The sequence below is a fragment of the Monodelphis domestica genome, chromosome 1, assembly GCF_027887165.1.
Source record: "Monodelphis domestica isolate mMonDom1 chromosome 1, mMonDom1.pri, whole genome shotgun sequence".
Classification (NCBI taxonomy): Eukaryota; Metazoa; Chordata; class Mammalia; order Didelphimorphia; family Didelphidae; genus Monodelphis; species Monodelphis domestica.
The window spans coordinates 480606113-480631258 of record NC_077227.1 but is presented as its reverse complement, the minus strand read 5'-3'; the positions used below and the strand labels follow the sequence as shown (position 1 = coordinate 480631258).

The 25146-nt window shown below is 35.6% G+C and overlaps 1 protein-coding gene across 5 annotated transcripts in view; it reads left to right on the top strand.

The window, feature by feature from the left end:
- DNAJC5 (DnaJ heat shock protein family (Hsp40) member C5) overlaps positions 1-25146 on the top strand; it is a 53856-nt gene that overhangs the window by 16950 nt on the left and 11760 nt on the right. For 2 of the 5 annotated variants that reach the window (XR_458441.3, XM_001367607.4), the window contains exons 2-3: positions 20351-20468; positions 22294-22507. Coding sequence is in view for 4 of the 5 variants with exons in the window: in XM_001367607.4 (XP_001367644.1) it covers positions 20362-20468; positions 22294-22507 (321 nt within the window). In the remaining variant the exon portion in view is untranslated. Of the gene's footprint in view, positions 1-19274; positions 19370-20042; positions 20110-20350; positions 20469-22293; positions 22508-25146 lie in introns of all 5 variants that reach the window. The other 3 variants (XM_056812790.1, XM_016426443.2, XM_056812789.1) reach the window with 3 other exon arrangements.

Genomic DNA, 25146 nt, shown 5'->3' with positions numbered 1-25146 from the left:
AGAGCAAAAGGAGCAGAACCAGGAGAACATTGTACACAGAGACTGATATACTGTGGTACAATTGAATGCAATGGACTTCTCCATTAGTGGCAGTGCAGATCCTGAACAACCTAGAGGGATCTATGAAAAAGAATACTATTCAGGGGGCAGCTGGGTAGCTCAGTGGATTGAGAGCCAGGCCTAGAGAGGGGAGGTCCTAGGTTCAAATTTGGCCTCAGACACTTCCCAGCTGTGTGACCCTGGGCAAGTCACTTGACCCCAATTGCCTAGCCCTTACCACTCTTCTGCCTTGGAGCCAATACACAGTATTGACTCCAAGACAGAAGGTAAGTGTTTTTATTTAAAAAAGAAAAAAGAAAAAAAAGAATACTATTCAGAGGAAAAACTGTTGGAGTAGAAACACGGAAGAAAAACAACTGCTTGAATATGTGGGTTGAGGTGAGGGGGACATGATCGGGGATATAGACTCTAAATAAACATCCTAGAGCAAACATCAACATGGAAATAGATTCTGATCAAGGTCACATATAATACCCAGTGGAATTGGCTGTCAGCTACGGGAAGGAGGGGGGGGGGGGAATAGAATATTATTTGTATAACCAAGGAATAATGTTTGAAATTGACCAAATTTTAAAAAGAGAGAGAGGCAGGGGCAGTTGGATAGCTCAGTGGATTGAGAACCAGGCCTAGGGATGGGATGTCCTGGGTTCAAATTTGACCTCAGACACTTCCCAGCTGTATGACTCCGGGCAAGTCACTTAACCCTCATTGCCTAGCCCATACCACTCTTCTGCCTTGGAACCAATACACAAATACACAGTATTGATTCCAAGACGGAAGGTAAGAGTTTAAAAAGAGAGAGAGGCAATATAACCAACTTTTACTGTTAAATTTATAAATATAAGGATTGCTGGATTTTTAAATTTTTTTTAAAGTTATACCTCACTTTTTACATAAGTCAAATCATCAAGCATTTAAGTATAAGCCAAGTTCCTTGCTAAGTGCTAAGAATACAAAGATAGGCCAAAAAGAACCTCTGTCCTCAAGTTTACAATCTAAATAGGAGAGATGACGACAAACAAATATGTACAAACAAGATATAGATAGGATCAGTTGGAAAAGCTTCTTGCAGTAAGTGAGACTTTAGCAGAGACTTGAAGGAAGCCAGGAGACAGAGATGAAGAGACAATCCCAGGAATGGGGAAAAACCAGTGGGGAAAAAATGCTAAGCCCAAAGTTGGAGTGTCGGGAACATCAAGGATGCCCATGTCATTTGATCCCAAAGTATGTGGAGGAGAGTAAGGCATAAGAAGGCATCAGGTTATGAAGCACTTTAAAAGCTGAATAGAGGATTCTATATTTAATACTGGAGGTAATAAGGAACCACTGGAGTTGATTGAATAGGGGTTGGCATATTCAAACCAGTCCTTGAGGAAGATCAATTTGATAGGTTAGTGAAGAATAGAGTGGAATGAAGAGAAACTTGAAGCAGGGAGATTAATTAGTGGGCTATTGCAATAGCCCAAGTGGAAGATGATAAGAGTTTGTACCAGGGTGTTATCAGTGTAATATCCGTGTTCCTAGAAAACTTTTAAATTTTTATAAATTGAATTATATTTTAATGGACTCCAAGGACTTGCATTGTAAAGGAAATTTGTGGACCTTAATTTATCAGTTTTAAGGCTTCAGTTTTCTCTCTATAGTTTTCACTGACTTAGACTCAGAATATCATGGCTGGAAAGGGCAATCTTGTTTAACTCTAATCTTACACTGTTTGAGAAGAGTTGTTAAACCAATGTTAAACCACCTATAAAAGTTGAGTTAATGAAATCCAATCAAGCATTTACTAAGCATATTACAATGTGCCATACCCTGTGCCAAGCACTTTATAAACGTTACCTCGTTTGATTTTGTCTTTTAAAATTATATTTTTTGAATTATTAAAAATCTGCTTGATCTTCTTCCTCCTATACTTCCCCCTCCCCTAATTGAGAATGAAAGAAAAACAAAACTCTTGTTGTGTTAAATTTATTTGTGGTTGGACTCTGAATATTTACATAGGTGGTTGCCAGGGATTTAATTTCTAAATCCCAAAATGAATTACTAAAGTAAATGGAGATTATGGTAGTTTATTTACAATAGAGGGAAGATATTAAGGAAGAGAGGAAAGGGGGAAAGACAGAGACAGTCACAGTGCGGGCACTCGCTCTCTGGCTTCCACTGATACCAGTTAGAAATTCTAATCCCCAGACAGGAAAAAATCTCAAGACCATGGGCTTTTCCTGCAAGCTTCACACCTCCAGAAAGGCAGGGTCACTAAGTCAGCCTTTCACTCACCAAGGGTGACCATCTAAAAGGAAAGCAGTCTGAGGTCTCCTACACGAGTTCCTCCAGGGTGTAGTTCCCCCTCTTACAGTCTCCTCAAATGTCTGTCCTCCAGTCTTTACTCTGGGTCAGATTTCTTCCATCTAACTTGAAACAGAAATCGAATATACTGTGCTTACATTTCTGGGGATTAAATCAGCAAATAGAGGATTACAATTCAATCTTCACAATCAGGGGAGAGTTAAATTCAGTCTTCACATTACCAAAATGTATAATCAAGCAAAACAAATGTCCACATTGGCCAAAAATTAAATGTCTCATTTTTTCACACACAGTTTTTCATCACTTTGTCAGAAAGAGGGTAGCTCTGGAATTGAGCTTGATCATTACTATGATCAAGGTTCTTTATCTTTCAAAATTGTCTTATCATGTTGTTTTCATTGTATAAGTTGTTTTGATTCTGTTTACTTTCATTCCACATCAGTTCATACAAATCTTCCAAAGTTTCTCTAAAAACACCCCTTTCATAATTTCTTGCAACATAGTAATATCCCAACATATTTATATACCACAACTTGTTTAGCCATTCTCCAATTCATGAGCACCCTCTAAAATCTCTAATCTTTACTACATCAAAAAAAAAACTATATATGCTTTTGCATATCCCTAGTGTTTATTTTGCTTACTGATCCTTTGTTGTTTAAGTCATTTTAGTTTGTGTCTGACTATCTTGTGACCTCGTTTGGATTTTTTTTGCAAAGATACACTGGAATGGTTTGTCAGTTCCCTCTCCAGCTCATTGTATAGATGAGGAATTGAGGCAAACAGGATTATTAGATGAGTTTAAGTGACTTGCCATGGGTCACACAGCTGGAAAGTATTTGAGATAAGATTCGATTCTAGGTCTTCCCAATTCCAACCTGACACTCTATTCACTGTGCCACTTAGCTACCCTTCTCCCCTGGTTCTAAGAAATCCCTGTAGTTTTCTTTCAAGGTACCTTGCATTATATCTAAGCTCTTTTTTTGATCATGGTATTCATATAGTCCAGTGATTCTTAAATTTTTCTATCCAATCTGTTTTCTAAATCAATTGTTTTTTAATATACCTTACATTTTCTTTTATTGTTTTAGCCTTTTGGTTTTATTTTGACATTTCTTTATTGGCTTCTATTTGGTCCATTTTTTATTTTTAAGGAGTTAGTTGGCTGGACATGGTTTTATACACACTTGTGCCAAGCAGTTAATTCCCTTTCAAGCTTTCGTTTGTTTTCTGTTTTTTCCTCTAAATGTTCTCATTTCAATTATCTTTTAAAATGCTTGATTTCTTTCAGGAATTCTAGTTGAATTTGTATCCAAACTGTTTTTATTTGAAGCTTTGCTTATAGATTGTTGGAGTTATTTTCATTTTCTAGATTTGTGCATTGAGTATCCCTGTCAACATAATAGCATTTTGTGATGAAATTCTATTTTTGTTTGGCCATTCTTCCATCTTCCTTTCTGATTTTGGACTTGAATTTGGGGGCCAGGTTCTGTATTTCTGTAGGGAAGATATGGACTAGTCCTGTTGATGCTTTCTTGAGCTACTGAGTATAGTATTATTCCAGGTTTTCAGGGACAGGCACAGCATATTCTCAAAGTAGGCCGATCTAGTGCAAAAAGTCTGATCACTGCCTACTCTCTGCACCCCTGGTCTGAGCTCTTCAAATTCCTGATCTAAGTTTGGGTCTGAGCAGTTGACTGCTAATAGATTTCAGCCACTGTCTTTTTTTTTTCCTCCCAAAGCAAAGGTGTTTATTGAGAGGACAGTAAAAAAAAAAGCTGAACCCTGCTTCCCAAAACCTCAGTGTAATCTTCTACAAATACACATAGTATTTCTGGAAAGAGTAGGCACATGCATAAAGTATACGTGAGAGAGACACACATAGCCAAAGGTTTCTCATTTTCTCATACTTCTAGTACTATTGATCCTATTTTCTTTTTCTTCCCGGGACATCCTCATGCTATTTCCCTGTAAACTATAGACAGTGTCTCTGTGAGCCAGGTTGCCTCAGCTAGGCTAAAAGAAAAGAAAATACGCTTCATGCTATACTCAAGTTTATCACCTTTATCTGGATGTGAATTATGGTTCATCATTATGATCAAAGATCTTTAGCCTTTTAAAATTTTCTTTATAAGATACTGTGATAGCATAAATTGTTCCCCTGGTTCTGCTCACCTCACTCTGCATCAGTTTGTATAAGTTTTGCCAAGTTTTTCTGAAACTCCATAACTTCTTTCTTTTTTCTCTTATAATCAGTACTGTATAATTGCTGTAAGGGCTAGGCAATAGGAGTTAAGTGACTTGTCCAGGGTCACATAGCTAGGAAATGTCTGAAGTCAGATGTGAACCCAGGACCCCCATCTCTTTAGGCCTAACTCTGGATCCCCTGAGCTACTTAGCTGCAACCCCTCCCCCATCATTTTTTACAGTATACTATTCTAATACCTTATATCATAACTTGTTCAGTCATTCCCCAGTTTATACGCACCCTCTCAGTTTCTAATTTTTTGTTTCTGTGAGAGAACTGCATAATTGAAAACTCAAAGAAAGCTGAGTTTCTCTGAAAAAGTAAAAAATTAATCCTGGATAACTTTGTACCTTAACACAAAGAACTTGTTGAAGAGCACCATTTTGCTTTTAGTAAACCTCCTTTCTCTGCCCACAGTAGGTGAAGAAAAGAGGACCCTGATACTACCAATAGGAAGATGAAGTGGAAAGGAAAGGATGGAATTAGAAAACATAACTAGAGAGCTGACACTTTCTGGAAGAACACATGGAAGATCCAAGTGGCTTATTGGAATGTCTAGGGCAGCACATGGGGGACTTTTGTATAGAAAAGTTTTCAGTACTAGACTGTAAGTGACTTTAGTGACCTTTGAACTTGTAGGATCCTGTAAGTAGTTCAAGGGTTGTATTTCCTGTAATCATGTCTAATAAAATCTTTGTATGTTGGCCCACATGTTTACAAACAAGGGAGTTAGTATTAACCACTAAGTGATCCATTGATGAAGTTTCACCCCTGGTTTCTGGGAGGAGACTCAAGCCACATTATGCACAAAGGAACCCAGGAAATAATCTGGCTCTACTTGTCAATGGTGCTTTGGTACAAGGGCTCTTTACATGTATTCTTTTTAAGTTCTTTTACTGTTCTAAATTTATTTGTTATCTCAGGAATATATTATTATATTAACATATATATATATATGCATACACATCTATATGTGCATTTTCCTTATTTTAAAATATCCTATTTGATATTGTGTTATAGTAAAAAGAGTCCATGTTTTGGGGTCAAGAGGATGATGAGTTTGAATCCCTGATCAATGAGTATTAGCCTCAATACCATGAGCAAATCACTTTTCCTCTCTGGATCTCATTTTATAAAATGAATGGGTTAATTAAACTAATCTCTAATCTATCTACCACTTCTAAATCTATGACCAAAACTTAATCTATACTGAATATTTTGAAGTTGTAATGTTTAATGAAAAATTTCCATTTTATTAAAGTTTCCATATTAAGATGTATACACTCCTGCTATTTCCTTTTTCTCATTTGTACAAAACTAGAGTAAAAACTTCAATGAACCATAATTCTTTTTATAATGTTCTAGTTTATTGACTTTCTCTTACTGTGACAGTCTGCGGTTACCTGAGGGGAACATACTTTATAGTCCCCATATCAACTTGCACATAATAGATGGTCATGCTTTTTTTTTTTTTAAATCATAAATTGTTGGAGCTGGTTGACTCCAACCCTTCTGGTTTTTGTTGTTGTTTGTTTGTTTTATTATAATCTCTCTCACTGTCTCCCCCTCCCCCCCCAAAAAATACTCTGTGTGTGTACGTACACATATATCATTAAACCATCACAAATATTCATAGTTCAGCAAAACAAATTCCTGCATTGGCCATATCCCTGATTAGTTGATATAAGGGTGAAGATTCAGATCTCTTTTCATTTAGTGTGATATTCTTTTGACTGTGCCACCTTGCTTTTCAAGAAATTGGACTTGAACCTATTTCCATTCTCTGATATACTTTGGAGGTTAGTCTTAAAGGAAAAATCCTTTATCAATATGTCTTCTTGATCTTTGCCTTTCTTTACAAGAAACTTATGAAATGCAATAGTTAATTGAGATGTCTGCATGGTTTTGTTAATGAAGGTTCTGTTTCCATATTGCTCCATGGTATTATAAACACACTTAATAGAGAAACTTGACATTCATATTTCTCAAATATGAACAGTTTTGTTGTAGAAAGATGAATTGTTCTTTAGTTGTTTAGTCACGTCAAACTCTTTGTGATCCTATGAGTTGTTTTTTTTCCCAAAGATACTGGAATGGTTTGCCATTTCTTTCTCCATTGCTTTAAGACAAAGTGTGTGACTTGCCCAGGGTCACACAGCTAAGTGTCTGAGGATGGATTTGAACTCAGGTTTTCCTAACCCCAAACCTAGCACTGGATTCACTGAGCCCCCTAGCCGCCTCTAGAAAGATAAATACATTTTTCTAGCCCAGTTATGGCAAACGTTTTAGAGGAGGAGTGCCATCAGGCACGGTGGAGATGGGGAGGGGAGCAGCTCCATCTGAGTCTCTCTGCCTTTCTAATAATGAACTCTGGGAAGGGAGGTGTTAGGGGAGAGAGTGGCCTGTGTGCCCACAGAGAGTGCTCTACATGCCATCTTAGGCACTCATGCCATAGGTTTGCCATCACTGTCCTAGACTCTTGTTTTGCCTGACATGATGGCTGACTAAAACATCTAAATGTGACAGAACCTGTGGTAACAGACTTTCCTTTGCCTTTTGTAAACTGAAGTCATTCTTGCCTAACATAAATAAACTCTGTGTGTTCACACTTAGATCCCTATTCTTAGGTCATCTTGCTCATTTTCCTTAGTCATTCTCATTTTGGGTTCTTAGGTAGCCAAGGGGAATGTTATAGTAATTATCATTCATGTGTCCATTTAGATTTCAGTTGTAACAGAAGATAAATTCTACTTCTTTGTATTGTGCTTATACTTTGATACTATTGTAATCTCTGTTCTCTTTTGTCTTCAGAAATAGGATAGTACTGTATTTTAACTGCTCTTGACTTAAATATGGTTCTGTTTTCCTAGGGACACTTTGCCCTCTTATTCCATCCTGTGTACCAGAGCTATCACCTTTTTTAAAATTTGGTGGAGGTCAGTATAGGTCATTGACAACCAGAAGCCATTTTCTCTCTGGGATATCAGCTATCAAGATGGTTCTCCTATTCTAAGCCTATCTCTAGCTTTTTCTTCAGACTTGACTACTTCCATCCATAGTAGTCTCTTAAATCCATTATTCACATGAACTACAAAGTCAGTGAACTCTTCTTGTTATCTTTACACAGAACAGTGCATTGTAGTCTCTCTCTCTCTCTCTCTCTCTCTCTCTCTCTCTCTCTCTCACACACACACACACACACACACACACACACACACACACACACACACACACACATAGTTAATGTCACCTAATGAAGATCTAGCAAAGGAGACCAAAGAAGAAGAGAATCAGAAGAGAGCAGTGGCTTGAAAAGTTAGATAATTGTATCAAAAAAAGGGGGATGAACAGTGTTAAGGGCTACCAAAAAGTCAAGAAGCATGAGAATTGGGAATAGATTATTAGATTATTTAAAAGTACATTAGCATTATAGTTGCTCTCTCTGGGAGTAGCTTTTGAACATTAAGTCCAAGAAATCTATCAAGTTTAAGGAAAATCTTATTTGTTCTAATGATAGTAAGAATAATACTCCCTTTGGGCTAGAATATACAAGATGTTAGTATGTGATCCAGGCAGTTCTTAGATTGATAGCAGTGCCTAAGGTGGATACTAGAGCTATGATCTCATTTAGCCCTTCCTTTAAAAATAAAATCATTATCTTTTTTGACAGTTTCATATATATGCTTTCCCTTCATATTGTTAACTAGCCATTTTGTGCTTTCTTTGTTTAGTTCAGCCTTTTCCCATACCTTATGAGTATGGTCAAATTTAGAATTTATATATTTATACCATTTGTTCTAAAAAGCAAGGTCTTCAATGCTTTTCAGATAAAGTACTAGAGCTCTCTACACTTTGATCTATTTCCTACCATTTCCTACCAATTAGAAAAACATTAGTATTCTCTATATAGTCAGTACTGGACCTAAATCAAAGGAGTCAAAACTCCAGGGGGAAAAAAAAGATTAAAATGTAATTGGGGCATATTTGTAAAATAAAGATTTTTAAACAATCTAATATAAATAATGTTAGTTCTGATTTTCTGTCAATATATAGCACGAAGGGATCTGTTTCTGTTTGAATTTGGCACCACTTAGCTAAGGAGAAAAGAAGGATTGATTTATATGGTGCATTTGCTTTATTCTAAATTTCAAAGCATATGACAAGGGGCACCATTTTCTATGTGCATCACTTTTAAAGGTTATCAATTATCACTTGGCTGAAGGGGCCAATAAGGATACTTCTTGCCCAATTTGGTTTGAAGAGGATGCTTTATTGGAATCCTCAGTTGTCATCTGTTCAAATGAGAATTATACTATTGATCTTCTCCAGCTGTTTTTCAAGCTCTACAGTCATAGTTCTTGAACCACCCTCACCCCACCCCCCTGAAAACAACGCTACTTTTTGCATCTTCCTGTTCTTGAACATCTCTTTGGGCAGTGAATTGGTCTTCTGATACAGTAACATGCCTCTGGTTATGCCTTGCACATAATGTGCAAGATCCTGAACTTCTTAACGTTTTCATAAGGCCAAACTTTGCCACATTATCTTTGTCAAAAGACCAGTTAGTGATTTGTGATTTCTCAAACAGGAAAGACAACCTGGTGATATAAGGTATTTGCTATGGGTTTTTAGAGGACTAACAATGACTTTTTGTTTTTTTAGATATAATCTATGCAAATACTGTCCAGTCAGTATCTTTCAAATAAGCTTTCATCTAGCCATCTTCACCAACCCTGGTAGCACACAGTTCTTGTCTGGAAACAGCCATAAGAATGTACAGGAGCTTTAGGTTCTAATGAGGGAAGACATAAAAGGCATCTAAAACCAAGTGGGAAGAATAAAGGTATCCAGCACAGGAACATGGTTTTGAAGTCCAAAAGTCAGTAGATCCCAGAGAGAAATTTTAAAACTAACTGGCTTGGGCCTCTTCACAAAATTGAGGTCCCAGGAGGAGCTCACTAATAGGAGAAAGGAAATGGCCCGGTTGAGGGATGTTTTGGGGTAAGAAGGTCACAGAGATGGTCAGATATTTCCGGTTGAGAGGCTCAGGCACTGAAGGAAATTACAGGATGTAACAGCAGCAGAGGCATGGTCTTGAAGCTTAAAAGTCAGGCACCATTTGGAAGAGAATGAAAAAGGAATGTGCCTTTTGAGGATTAGAGAGCGCAAAGTGCTTTTGTGTGACAAACACAGGTGATAGTAATGCTCAAAGTGAGCTCCATTAAGCTCTTGCTTTAAATATTTTTGAAGCATTTAAAAATAATATTAAAAAGTCAGTGCCACCTCTTGCCACTATTCATTTACATTTTGAATACTTTTTTTTTGTTTGTGTGAGGCTTGTACAGCTGTGTACACTGTGTCTACATTGTTGCACCAGGCATATCACATTGCTCTCACTGACTGAAGGGTTTATGTGGTCTGTCTTGCTTTCAGTTCAGTAGGGTACATATACAGAAATAGGAATCATTTGAGTTGTCTGCTTGAGACTGGTCTTGCATATAGGACTGTAGTAAAGGAAAAACTGAAGGTAAAATTTTACTCTTTTTTTTTTTTTAAATAACCCTTACCCTCCGTCTTGGAGTCAACACTGTGTATTGGCTCCAAGGCAGAAGAGTGGTAAGGGCTAGGCAATGGGGGTCAAGTGACTTGCCCAGGGTCACACAGCTGGGAAGTGTCTGAGGCCAGATTTGAACCTAGGACCTCCCATCTCTAGGCCTGGCTCTCAATCCACTGAGCTACCCAGCTGCCCCCTAAAATTTTACTCTTATTGGATTATCTTGATTATTTTAAACTTTAATCTGGAGAGAGAGTTGATAAACATTTCATTCTTTAACATTTTACATAGACTGATACAGATTTATTCTTATGTGAATTAGCTTACTTCCTGCCTTTTAAATAATCACTAAAATTTTATTTTGAAGTGAATAAATTAATTCCTTAAATAGAGTCTAGGTCGTGCTAAGCCATTAATTCTGGGGGGGCGGGGAACAGCAGCTTATCTGATACCATGAGAACAAGGTGTGCTATGTATGCTACATTTGTAAATATGATATTAATGTACTTTCACATGTGTTGAATAGATTCTATATAAGCAAATTTTTTGCTTAATAATGTTTGAGTCAATATGAAATTGTTATAGAGAACTTTCACAACTGTTTTGCCGTTATGTTTGCTCACAAGTTCAATGTAATAACTGCTTGAATAGTAACACTTGAATAGTTGTCTGGCCTGTTTTTTTGAAGACCTAAAACAGTGTTATAACATTAACTATTTTATTGTTAGTTTCGTGGCAGCTTTCATAAATTTAGGTCTTGTTTCGTAGTATAAAACTAAGGAATGAATATTTTAACATGCTATGTACTTTCCATGGAGCACTTTTGTGATAGCAAAAAAAATAGAAACAGTGCTATTGCCCATTTAATGGAGAATACTATACAAATTATAGTATATAACCTCTTTTTTTTTTTAACCCTTACCTTTTGCCTTGGAATCAATACTGTGTATTGGTTCCAAGGCAGAAGAGTGGCAAGGGTTAGGCAATGGAGGTTAAGTGACTTGCCCAGGGTCACACAACTGGGAAGTGTCTGAGGCCAGATTTTAATCCAGGACCTCCTATCTCTATGCCTGACTCTCAATCCACTGAACTACCCAGCTGTCCCCTATATAAATTCTTAATGTTCAGTAAGAAATGAATATAGAGAAACTTGGAAAGATTTATCTGAATTGATGTAGAGAGAAAAGGAAGCAGAATCAATAAAACAATATACATGGTGACTATAACATTGTAAATCGAAAAAGCAACATAAAACAAAAATGAATGTTGCCAAATTATAAAGAAGAAATGAAAAAGATCTTCACTCTTTTGTAGTGCTGATAGGTTCAAGATTGTGGCACGTAGAAAATATTTTCAAACTTTTTTAGTGTGTATTAATCACTTGATTTTTTTCTCTTTTTTCTTTGAAGATATTATATAGAATTACTTTCTAGAGAGAGATACTGGGGAAATTTTTGTGATGTGTGAAAAGATATCAACAAAAATGTATTTTAAAATAAAATTATACTTTTTGTTCATTTTTTTGGTTTTTTTTACATCACCTACATTTCCTATCTCCAAGCCCTGTTCCCAGAAATCCCTTATATAACAGGGCAATCCAGTTTTCATATATTGTTCTGATACCAAACATTCTAACTGTATGATATGTTTCTTAGGATTACTTTGGTAAAAAGCTCAAAAGAGGATAGTGACAAGTGGATCAAGCCTACACTAGTTTTCCAGTGTTATTGTTCCAATGAGCTGCTTTTAAGATAGAACCTCAGTTATCATAGAATTATTTAGAAATAGTCATTTCCTTAAATTTAAGATATATATTATTGAAATGAAATATAGAATGTTTCTGAGGATCAGCTGAATTTGTGTAATAAAACAACAGCCTAAGTGTTTAAACATTTATGAAATTCATGAAAAAATAGATTAATCGCAAACCTATTAAATATTTTTGTGAATTGGAAAATACTTTTAATTGTTGCTTTGGAGTTATACGGCTTCATTTATCTTTCTTTGCACTTCCTTTTTTTATATTTGTGATTGATTTTACAATCACTTTTATCTAGGAAATACATAAATAATTAATGTACTTTGGTTTAGTAATAATATCATGAAGGAAAACTAGTGTCAGAATACCACATTCTTTTTCTTTATGATTTGTTTCCTCAGGAGACTTGTCAACTCTTGAAAGATAGCTGCTGTTTATTAGTTTGTCTTTATGTCCTCATGACCTAGCACAGTGTCCTGCAATGGTGTGTTTCATATAATAGACATATAATAAATGTTATTAGATTCAATTGGATTGGTGTAGGTACCTAGGATTCTATTTCCTAAATGCTAGACTGAATTTTTTGTAATAGTAATACGTTCAGAAAGCCATTATATAAGTGACCTGTAGGAATATTGTAAGAAATGTTTTGCTTTCTGGACATATTTCACTAATAATGAAATGGGATATTTGATTAGCTTTGGTTCTGTTGAGTGTGTGAGAATGGTTGCAGAGGCTTGGTTTACCTGCTGCTGACTTTCTGCTTATCTCTCAGTGATAGTGTTAAAATTAGGGAAATACAAAGTTACTAGGAAAGACTTTAGAAGTGACAGGTTGAGGCAGTGGTATTGCAGAAATATCTAAATAAAACCAGCTTTTTTCGTTGATTTGTGATCATTCTCATATCTACTTTTCTCCCATCTAGTTTTGAAATACTGGGAAGGCAAAAATGGCATACTTGTTTTTCCTTTAAATCTCCACTACTCTTACTAGTACAACACTTAGCACACAAACTATTTTTATTCTTAAGAATAAAATAGTGGCAAAGGTACTACTTTAAGTGGGATTTTTTTATTTTTCAAAATAAAAGAACATTTTTCTTAGAAAAAATAATTGGAAGGTGTAATGATGAAATAGAGTACAGTATATATGAGTTAAATATCTTTTTTTTCCTTCCCGTATCTTCTACCACATTCTTGTTAGCTTGGTTACAGTTTAAACCAACAGTTTTTGGTTAGTTTATACGCCAACCCTTTCTTATTGGACCACATTTAATAATCTTTAAATTTCTGAAGAAATAGGAACTGAACCTGTGATTTCATTATTATAAAGAACTTTCAGATGAAGAAACTCCCTTTACCAATACAGATCTGGGTCTGCATGTTGTCTGTAACTTACAATCTTAGAAACAGTTTCCTAGAACTCTTGAGAGTTTAAGTGACTTTCTCAGAGTCAGAAAGTCACTGGATGCCCTGGGTGAACTAATAAATTAGCTGGTCTTCCTGGTCCTGAGTTCAGCTCTATTACTATGCTATACCACTTAAATTACTGACAACTTCAACCACTCAGTCAGTAGATATTTATTAAATATCTATGATGTTCCATGCACTGTGCTAAGTGCTAGAAATACAGAATGGGGTGGGGGGAGCCCTTTTTCTTAAAGAGCTAATATTCTAATGGGGGAAGACTACAGAAAAAGGAAACTGAAGGGAGGAGGGGGCCTTGGTAGAAAGTAAGAAAAGTCCCAAATGAGTGCAGCCAAGTGAGGAATTAAAAATCATATTCTTACAAAAATAAAAATAAAAAATTAGCATTTTTGATACGTAGTCCTATCCAGACCAAATTTTTCTAAAAAAAAAAAAAAACTTTAAAATATTTAATATTCCAGTCAATCTACAGGCATTTATTTAGTGCTTATTATGGGTATTGTGAAGCACTGGAGATTACAGGGGGGAAAAACCAAACAGCCCTGCCCTCAAGGAGCTTACATTTTAATGGAGAAACTACACATGTAAATCATAACATGCAAGAAACAATACTGATTAGGTAAAAAGATAATCTTTGAATGGTGGTGCTAGCAGCAGGGGGCCAGACTAGGGAAGATATTCTGGGGAAGGTGTTTTAGCTTTCTTAAAAGGTAGACAAAGATTCATTTGGAAGTTCGGAGAAAGAGCCTTCCAGGAATGGAGGAGTCAGTGGAAAAGTAAGGAGAAGAAAGATGAAGTGTTGTATGTGTGAGGAACAGTAAATAGGCCAGTGTGGTTGGATTATAGAGTGTACGGTAGAAAGTAGACTGTAAAAATATTGGCATTGGGCCCAATTTATAAAGAGCTTTAAATGCCAAACGCTTTTATATTTGACCCTCTAGGGATCCATTAGTAGCCATTGGGGCTTATTGATCAGGGAAAGGGGGGATAATATTGTAAACCTAGACTTTAGGAAAATCACCTGACAGCTAAATTACTTTAAGATAGGGGAACCAGTTAGAAAACTAGGTAGCACAGTAATCCAGACCAGAAGTGATGAAGACCTGACCTAGGGTGGTGGCTGTGTTAATAAAGAGAAGAGACAAGGGAAAAATGCTGTAGAGAAGAAACTCTTTAAGATCTGGCAATTAAATGGATATGTAGAATAACCACTAAAGAGTCATCAAGGATGATACCAAGGATTTGATCTCAAATGGTAAAATGGTGGCATTTTTTACAAGAATAGGAAAGTTAAGAAGAAGAGGAGGGTAGGGGTAGAGAGAAGTGAGAAGAGAGAGATTACTGAATTGTCTAAATTAGTTTTTTTTTTTTAATTATACCTTCACATTTAATTGCTATGACCAGATCTTCTTGAGATAGTATATTCTAAAAATTTTCTATGTTCAGTAGTTTTATTACATTTTTGAGGTGACAGTGACAATAACCTTTACTATTATGAAGAAAAAAATAGTTTTAGCCTTCAAGGAGCTTACATTCAGAAAGTAGGGATTCCTCATGAATTGCAAAGTCATTTTTGGGAACAGTGGGCTTAAAAAAGGGTGGAAGCAAGTTTAAACTTGCATATTCAAAAGAATCATTGGACATTTCACATTTAAATAAATGGTTAAGAAAAGCAATCTGTTTGACCAGTAAGTCTTAAAAAGCTAAATTTAAAATAAATATTAAAAATACCTTAAATTTGTGTCACTAAGGTGAGGATGATGGTTTTTAAGAACAGGCCTACTTTTAAGAATTTTTTTAAACGGAAAGATATAACTTAGGTTTTAGAAAATGTTTATTTTGTGTGATATGCTGTCTCCCCTACAAATAAAATTATCACTAGTAAAAATTATTAAAGAATATAAATTTTCCTCACAAATTATTTCTCCTTTGCCTTGGTACAAAATGGCTTTCAATGGTGTTAAAATTGCTTTTGACAAAATTCACTAGTCTAACTTCTAGATCATGTTAAGTTCTAACCACACAAAAAAAGTGGGTTAAAGCTCAAATAGATAGTGCTTTTGGTGGCCCCTACCTACTCTGTTTCTGTTAAATTGGGGAGAAGGGAATTCAATTCATTAAATAGTTCTTAAAGACCTACTATATGCAGAGTCTAGCAAGATAAGTTTCCACTGTGGGTACATGACTTAGACATAGAGGTTGTTGTAAGCAGAAAAGGAAATTGTTTCTTGAATCTTTAGATAGGGGAAAGAAGGCATGATCAAACAAAATAGAGTGGATCACAAAGGGTAAAATGGACAATTTTATTGTATAAAATTAAAAAGGTGTTGCAGAAACAAAACCAATGTATTTAAAAGAGAAGCAGGTACAAGGAATAAAATCTTTTCAGATTTTGTGATAAAAATCTCTTTTCTATGATATATAAGGGACTGATTCAAATTTATAAGATAAGCCATTACCCAATTTATAAATGATCAAGGGATATGAATAGGTAGTTTTCAAAAGAAGAAATCTAAGATTTTAGTAGCTATATTTAAAAAAAAGATTTTTTAAATTTTTTTAGCGTTCTTTCTCATATGTCCCTCTGAATAGTTCTGGATCATTGCATTCGTAGCTATATTTTTTTAAAAATTCTAAATCACCATTAATTAGAGAAATGCAAATTAAAACAACTCTGAGATTCTATCTCACACTTATCAGATTTGGCAAAGTCGACCCCAAAAAAGAAAATTACACATACTGGAAAGGCTATGGGAAAATGGGTACTTTATTGTACTGTTTGTGAGAACTGTGAACTGGTCTAACCATTCTGGAAAGCAGTTTGAAACTATGCCCCCAAAACTATTAAATCATGAATAACCTTTAACTCAGGTACCACTAACTACTGGGTCTTTCGTCAAAGAGGAAAAGTAACAACAGATCTTTTTTGTGGTGGCAAAGAATTGGCAACTGAAGGGATTACCCATTATTGGGGAATGACTCCGCAAATTAGGGTACACAACTCTGATGCAGTACCATTGTGCTATAAGAAATGATAGAGTTTTAGAGAAATCTGGGAAAACTTGTGGGAAATGGTACAGTGTAAGGTGAGGAGAACTAGAACAGTTCATTCAATAATAGTATTGCAAAGAAATAACTTTGAAAGACTTAGATCAACACAATGACTAACCAGTTAGAGGACTCATGATGAAGCATGCTGCCTACTTGCCCAGTGCATGTGCGTGTATACACATACATGCACACAGTTTTCATAATGCTACTCACTCCTGGTTCTCCTCCTCTTTGACTCTGTTCCTCAGACTCCTTTTCCAGATCTTTAACTCTGTTGCCAAAGCTTTTTCCTGGACCTTCTTTTTCTTTTGTTTCAGAAGTCCTTATCCTAGAATATCAGACAGATACCCCTTCTATTCACACACAAACATATGTAACTATTTCAATATAATTCACTTCTTTTGTAAGCCTGTGTATTAGTTTTGTTTTTATTTTAAAACATTTTGAAAAGGGATCTAGAGATTTCACTAGACTGACAATGGAATCCATGACAAAATCATTAACCTCTGTTTCCTGTCATCTCATTTGATGACTTCATCAACTCAAATAGGTTCAGTTATCATCTTTCTGCAGCTAAGTCCCAGATCTATATATAAAGCCCTAACTTTTATTAGCCCCTGACTCCTAAGTTCCCATCTCATATCACCTGCTATCTTTTGGACATCTCAAACTAAATGTCCTGTAAGCATCTGAAACTCAACATATTCAGAACAATTCTTGATCAGTCCCTCCGAACCCTTTCCTCTTTCAAACTTTCTTATTCCTTTGAAGGTGCCATATGCCTTTGGGCCTAAGGCCTAGGATCACAGATGGGCAGTGCCTAAGACCATATTAGAACCCAGGATGTACCTTTTCTAGGTCTGTCCCTCAATCCACTGAGCCAACTAACTGTTCCCAATTAACTCGGTTTCCAACTTGTTTGCAGGTTGTCATTTTTTCCTTCATAAAATATCATAGATCCCTCCCCTTTATTCACATAGCCACCACAACTGTTCCAGGCATCATTATTTCACACTATTCCTATTACATTAGACTTTTTCCCTCTAAGCTTTTTTTATATTTTATTTTTTCCAATTATATGTAAAAATGACAACTTTTTTTTTTTTAAATAAAACCCTTACCTTCCATCTTGGAGTCAATACTGTGTATTGGCTCCAAGCAGAAGAGTGGTAAGGGCTAGGCAATGTGGGTCAAGTGACTTGCCCAGGGTCACACAGCTAGGAAGTGGCTGAGGCCAGATTTGAACCTACGACCTCCCGTCTCTAGGCCTGGCTATCAATCCACTGAGCTACCCAGCTGTCCCCTTAACATTTATTTTTAAAAAATTTTGAGTTCCAAATTCTCTTTATCCCTTCCCTCCTCCTTGAAAAGGCAAATATGATTTGATATTGATTTACCCCTTTTCTCCCCCACCCCCTTTACAACTCACTAAATCCCAGTGACTCCCTGTCACTTCAAGGATCAAATATATAATCCTGTTTAGTATTTAAAGTTCTTCACAACCTATCCCTTTATTACTTTTCTGATTTTATACTTCTGTCCAATAACACTGGCCTTCAAGACTCAGGTCAAATCCTACCTTCTCCAAGAGGTCATTATCATTTCTCACCCTTACTCTCAGTGCCTTCCCTAAAATGACCTTCCATTTGTACTATATAAAATACATGATTGTTGGCAGAAACCATTTTTTCCCCTTCTCTGATGTCCTGGGCATTAAATCCAGGTCTCCCCAAAATGTGATATGGTAGTAGTAGTAGTAGTAGAAATTAGGAAGAAGAGAAGAGAGCTGAAAATACAATGAGGTGAAATAGAGGGAAGCATCAGCAAACACCAAAATTTCAGACATAGGACAGTAGATATGGTTGTACTATTTCCACTAACAGAAAAAACATAGTCAGAAAATGTAGCAAAATATTTTTCAAGAGATATTATAGTTTTTTTGACATGCTGGGTTTGGGATACTAGCAGGTAGAGCTTGTTTGTATAAGTAAGTTGGAGATGCAGATCCTTAGTTCACCAGCTAAAAATGTGATGTGAGTATGAATGAGATTACTGAAGGATAGGATATAAAAAGAGAAGAGAGAGAGGACAACCTTGGAAAATATCCACCTTAAAGAATCAGAAAGAAGAACCAGAGCAGGTCATTTGAAAGGTTGGATAAGAAAGTAAAATCAAGAGAAAAACATGTCCCAAAGGGGTGAGTAATTCAACAATGTATGTTAAATCCTACAGAAATATTAGGGGAGGATGAAGACCAGTGGAAATAACCTGCTCTGGCATCTTTGTTAAGAAAACCTCTAATAGCATCATGAAAAGTCAGACAAGAAGAATTACTTGTTGTTGAAATTCATAATAAACTTCAAAAAAATAAAAGATCATAGATCCCTTCATTCTATTCACATAGCTCACATGGCTCAGGTGATTCCAGATACAGTGAGAGGGGTCAAGGAAAGTGGCTATGAATTTCATTCAAATGGTGAAGATGAAAGCCAGTTGGTAAGGATTATAAAAAAAGAATATAAGTCCTCTTCCCTATCCCCCCATCCCACTTGATTTTTAGGGGCAAGAAGTATTTTTCATTTTGTCTTTGGTAACTCCTGGGCTTAGCACACTTCCTTGCATGTAGTTGCAGCTTAATTAATGCTTGTTAGATTAGAGTTAGTGATATGACTGCAGTTTAGAATGACTGAATAAAGCTTTTTCAGCACATTTCTAGCTAGAAAAGAAGATGTTAGTAGAGAAGACAAAGATTTAGGAGAGACAGATAACTTGGTGAAACTTCTTACAGAAGGGAATGGATCAAAAGGCAGAGAAGCAGGGATTAATTAACCTAAACTTGAATAGGAATACAATTTTCTTTTGAAACAGGAGAGAAGGAAGAGAATGAGTCCATCGTGCCACTAAGAAGTTTAGGGAAAAGAAATTGAAGAACTTCCAGTTTTGGACTTTCATCTAAATAGGAGGTTAGATAATCTGCTGAGTTTAGGGGTTTGAGGAGGAATTAGGAACAGTTAGTATGGAAAATAAGAAAAGAAGTAATCAGTGAGAATAAAAAAGAAAAATGTTCAATGGAAATAGAGCCAAATTAAGATTATATACCATGAATTTGTAATTTAGTTTTTTTTTAAGTTGGGAACAAAGACCATTTTGTTTTTAAAGCAGTAGTGGATAGAGAACTTGCCGGAGACCAGAAAATCTGGCTTCATGCCCCACTGCTGATGTATACTAGCTGTGTGACTGAGCAAGGTGCCTAATCTCTCAGTGCATCAATAAATTGGTAACTGAAATAATAACTCAACTATATATATATACATATGTATATGTGTATGTCTGCTAAGCACTTTACAGATGTGGGGCTATAGCATACAGAAGTAAAGTGACTTGTCTGGAGTCACACAGCTAGAAAGGATCTGAAGGTCTGAGTTGAATTTGGGTCTTTCTGACTCCAGGAAACAAGTGTACACTTCTTTTATCCTCTCTTGGCCCAATTTAAGTCAGGACTATGAGAATTTTGATTCAGTTTTGTGCCATCCGAAGAGTTAAAACAGATACAAACTAATTTTATTGTATTGTTCATTGCATTCTTATCCCAAGAATTAAGTTTCAAAATAACTTTATGATTTCCTAAAATTTTAGATATGCTAGAATAAAAACAAGTTTCTTATGGAAGGAACTGCTAAATAATCAACATCAGTGCTGAAAGGTTAGTGTTTAATATCTAGTGACTACTACTTTATATCTTCTTGTTATCTTAGAAACTAAAGCTCCATTTTAGCATCATGGATGTGGGGGGAGGGGACCCATTTCTACCAGGTTTTTGTAGTATTTGGAATTTTAATCTTAAAAGTGCGCTTTGGATATGAATCTTTTATTACAAAGCTGTCCATTACAAACTACTTGGAAGATTTCTCAATGTTGTGTTTTTTTTTAAATATGTTTTGCAGATTAGCATAAAATGGCAGACCAGAGACAGCGTTCACTTTCTACCTCTGGAGAATCGTTGTACCTTGTTCTTGGGTTGGACAAGAATGCAACCTCAGATGATATAAAAAAATCATATAGGTAAGAAAGTAAATTTTAGCTTTTGGAAATTCACTTAAGTGACCATGTAGTGCTATCTCATGTTTAGATCTGGATTTAGACAATAAGAGTACAACATTTATAGCAAAAGCTCTTTCCTCAAATGTCCAACTTTTCTTTAAAAGAAGTCAATATGTAACTTTATCTAGGTGGTGCTGTTTTGGATTTTGTATATCCAATTGTAAAAGTGTTTCTTAGAATTTAAAATTTTTATATTATTTACTTTAGGGGAAAGTATCATCTTGCAGAATTTTGCACATTATTGAATGCGAAACTTGATTTCTAAAGCAGTAAAAGAAAGAAAAGTGTGAATATATTTAAAGACTTCTATTTAACTTAAATCTGCCATCTGTGTAGGGCTATATACATTTTCAGACATTGATTTTTTTTTTCCCAATTGTGCATATTTGTTTTGGGGAAGGACAACAAGAAAGAGTTATTGGGAAGTTAGAATGCTCTTTTTAAAAAAGAGTAACAATAAAACATTGAAAAAGAAGAATTTGGGGGAGAAATGTCCCATGTATACTTTTAACAGCGTGACCTGGTTTCTTTTAAATTCACTTCTGTGCAGTCCCCATTTTCATATATTTTATTTATGAAAATTTTGTTTTCAGGGGCAACTGAGTGGCTCAGTGGATCGAGAGCCAGGCTTAGAGACAGGAGGTCCTATGTTCAAATCTGACCTCAGACACTTCCCAGCTGTGTGACCCTGGGCAAGTCATTTAACCCCCATTGCCTAGCCCTTACCACTCTTCTGCCTTGGAGCCAATACACAGAATTGACTCCAAGATGGAAGATAAGGGTTTTTAAAAAAGAAAAAGAAAGAGAAATTTTTGTTTTCAGTTCTTTTCAGTAAAAAAGTAAATAAACTCACTGCCAGCATGGAGATAGTAGTAGTCATAGCAAGAGATGCATCAAGGAAGACTTCATTATCCATTTTAAGTAAAGAATGCATGTATTTACTAACCTTTTTATCTATGAGAGTTGTATGTACTGATTGATTGACTAGCAAACTCTTGGTCTATGTCACTTAATTTTTATACATTTTATTTTTCTTATCCTCTTAAACCTAAAGAATTCCTCAGGCTTGTAGAAATATTATTTAAATGATTTGGACTAACATATAACCAGGCATCTTAGTATTTTCATCTGGTCATCTCAAGTGTTAAGACTAGTTAATGGCAGACAAATAAATCACATGTTCTAAATAGCTTTTTAAAGTTTTTGTTTCTCAATATTCAGTTAATTAAATGGAACACTAGAGGTCAGTAGTAGGCTCTGTTGGTTTCTTAGAGAAGTCTCCCAGCATTTCATAACATTGAAGTTATGACCCTATTGCCATAAGTAAATTTCATAAGTGTGAGAGAAATAAAGTATATTCAACAAGGCAAACAGGAAATCCATCTCTACCAACTTTCCAGCTCGTTGAAATTTTATTTTTTTAAGTGAACTTTGGACATGAATCTTTTGTTACAAAGTCGTCCATCACAGACTTGTTGGATGATTTCTCAGTATTGTATTTTTTAAATATGTTTTGTAGATTAGCATAAAATGGCAGGCCAGAGACAGCATTCATCAGTCATGCAACTGATCTTTCCCTAATTAATATAGCATCTTTAGATTTGTCATTATAGGAAAGTTCTTGTGTCTATTTTTCTTCTCTTAAGAATGTGAAGGTAGAAATGCAGATGCATGCTACCATAAAATTTTAGGAGTTCCTTTACTGACTGTTGTGCCACATGGATGAATGGAAAAATGAAAGAATAAGAAACCAAATTTAAGTGGGCAAAAATCTTTTTGTTTTCAGAAAGCTTGCATTGAAATATCATCCTGACAAGAATCCAGATAACCCAGAAGCTGCAGACAAGTTTAAAGAGATCAACAACGCGCATGCAATATTGACTGATGCCACAAAACGAAATATATATGACAAGTATGGCTCATTGGGTCTTTATGTAGCTGAGCAGTTTGGAGAGGAGAACGTGAACACCTATTTTGTGCTGTCCAGCTGGTGGGCAAAGGTGAGAGGCAAAGGCTTCCTTTAAAAGCATCAGAGGCTCTTCTATCCAAGGTGTTCTTTGGGGTTTTCTAAAAATGTGTTTATACAATTTTGTATTTTGTTTTAATGTTTAGTTTAAAAATAATTGCAGTGGATTGCAAGAATTTTACAAACTTGGTTATTTAGACACTATGAAAATTAATTGCAGGAAAAGCATAAATGGAAAGAGCAAGGGAACAGAATGTTATGCCATCCTTCTTAAAGATTTTTATAGATACCTTTTGATCTTGCATTACTTTTCTTTTCCAATATATCCTTAACTTCATCCCAAAAATCATCCCTTATATAAGAACGAAAGAGGGAAAAGTGCTTCAGCAAAACTAAGTAATATATTAACTGCATCCAACAATGTATGCAGTATCCTCCCATCCCAGCAAGAGAAATACATTCTCATATTTCTTCTTTGACCCTAAGGCATGGGTATTTTCCTTGACTTGTAGTATAGAATATTGCAAATACTGTCAGACTAAGTTAATACATTGGTTAGTTTTGTTGAGTGCTTTTTATTTTCTTTTTTGTACCTAAAGAACAGCATTTTAGGTAGAGGATAGGGATGTATTAGTAAGGAGAGTGACCTAAAATAAGAGGTGTTTCTTAAATGTTTTAAAGGAAGGGAACCAATCCCATACCCCTCCACCCCCCAGTCAACTGTACCTACCCCAAATATTGTATCATTGTCAGTGAAATGCTAGACTATCTTGAGTACTAGAATTGAAGTCAGATTCGAACTAGTCCATGTTGCTTTGGTGATGTCCACAAAATCAAAGTCTTAGTAAAAAAAAAAAAGGATTGGACCAACATGACTTCTAACACCCCTTTCAGCTCAAAAACTACCATCCTATGATAGATATCCTCATCATGAAGGGAAATTAGAGGCCTTTTCAAAAGAAGTTGCTGCTAAATGGAAGTATAGTTCATACATCCTCTTTGGAGTTTAAAAGATGATTCTTTTGTTTGTCTGAAGACAGAAACAAAATTTTATCAAGTTAGCAGTGTTCATGGTAAATATAAACAAAGACCAAAATAGAGGTAATTATAATTTATAGGCTCATTTTTGTTGTGAAGGATAAAAACCTAGAGAAATTCTGTGAAGAACTTGACCAGGTCCTTTAAACCAAATCAATAAATTTTGATATTCAAGAACTTTAATACCAAGGTAGGCACAAAGGAAAATGGGGGGAGGGGGGGAAATAGTTTTAAAAATAAGTCAAGTTTGAGAAAGGAAAGAGGCCAAAGGTCTGCATATTACTTGGATGTCTTACACTTCTTTATCATGACTACTTTCTTCCAAATGAAAATCTGAAATTTCTGGAATGCAGTTGCATTACTAATAGCAACCAACACTTTTGGTACTTTAAGGTTTGCTAAGTCTTTTTCTTAAGCAATCTCATTTGATCTTCACAATCTATCACTGCTAATAAGGAAACTTATACTCAGTAATATAGCTAGGAAATGTGAATGACAAAATGCAAACTAAGATGCCTCTCTGCCTTACTTTCTGCTATATCATGCTGCCTTTCAAAAAATGAAATGGACTGTCCATAGAGACAGAAAACTAGGAATGGAAAAAAGCATTGGAATTTGATTGTCATTCTTTTTTCCAAAAATTAACCAAAGTAAAACAGTTCTAAAAACCCTTTTCTTCTCTGCATTCCATTTTTGATAATCTTATCAATTCCTATCAGCTGAGTTTTCATCTATGCGAGTCACTCTCAAATCTATACATCTAGCCAGCTTCTGTCTCCTGGTCTCCATTGTTTCATCACAAACTCATCATGTCCAAAACAGAATGCATTATCTTTCCCCCTAAAGCTACTCTTCCTTCTGCCTCCAGTGACTTCTAAGGGTCCCTTTACAGTTCAAACTCGACCTTGTGATCCCATGATCCCTATTTTTGTCATATGCATTACCTTCAGTAGTTCCTTTCAGTCTCTTAGATTTTCAATTCAGGAATCCTTAGCTCTTCTTTTTTCCTTCACTGTGGCATATAGTTAGGTGCCAACTCTTATCATTTCCATCTCCGAGGCATCTCTTTCATCCATCTCCTTTCTACTCACATAGACTTTGCCCTAATTCAGGCCACCACCCCCAGTGTCAAATTTATCCTTTCCTTTACATAGCTATCAGAATGCTCTTCTTGAACTTCAGATGTGATGCTATTACTCCCTTTCTCAAGAATCTTCATTCAGCAGCTTTCTAGTGCCTCTAGGAAAAAATACCACCTCCTCAGTTGGACCCTGTGCAATCTCGACTCATCCTACTTTACCATATACTTAGTTTATTATGCTCCTTAAACACATACTACATTTGAGTTCATCTGACTTCCTGTAAACCCCTATATACAATATTTTATCTGTAACCTCTGCTTTTACACAAGATGTCACTCATGATCAGAATGTATCCCTTCCTTATTTTCACCTCGTAGAATCCCTAATTTTCTTCAAGACTCTTCCACAATGATTTTATTTATCCTTAGCGTACACACTGTTTGCTCTTTTAATCACCCATAAGTGTTTCACCAATGCAATTCTTTTGAAATTCTGTGCCTAATGTTCTTTAATTGCTTGACCCCTTGTAATTTCACCACTTAGCCCTTTCTAG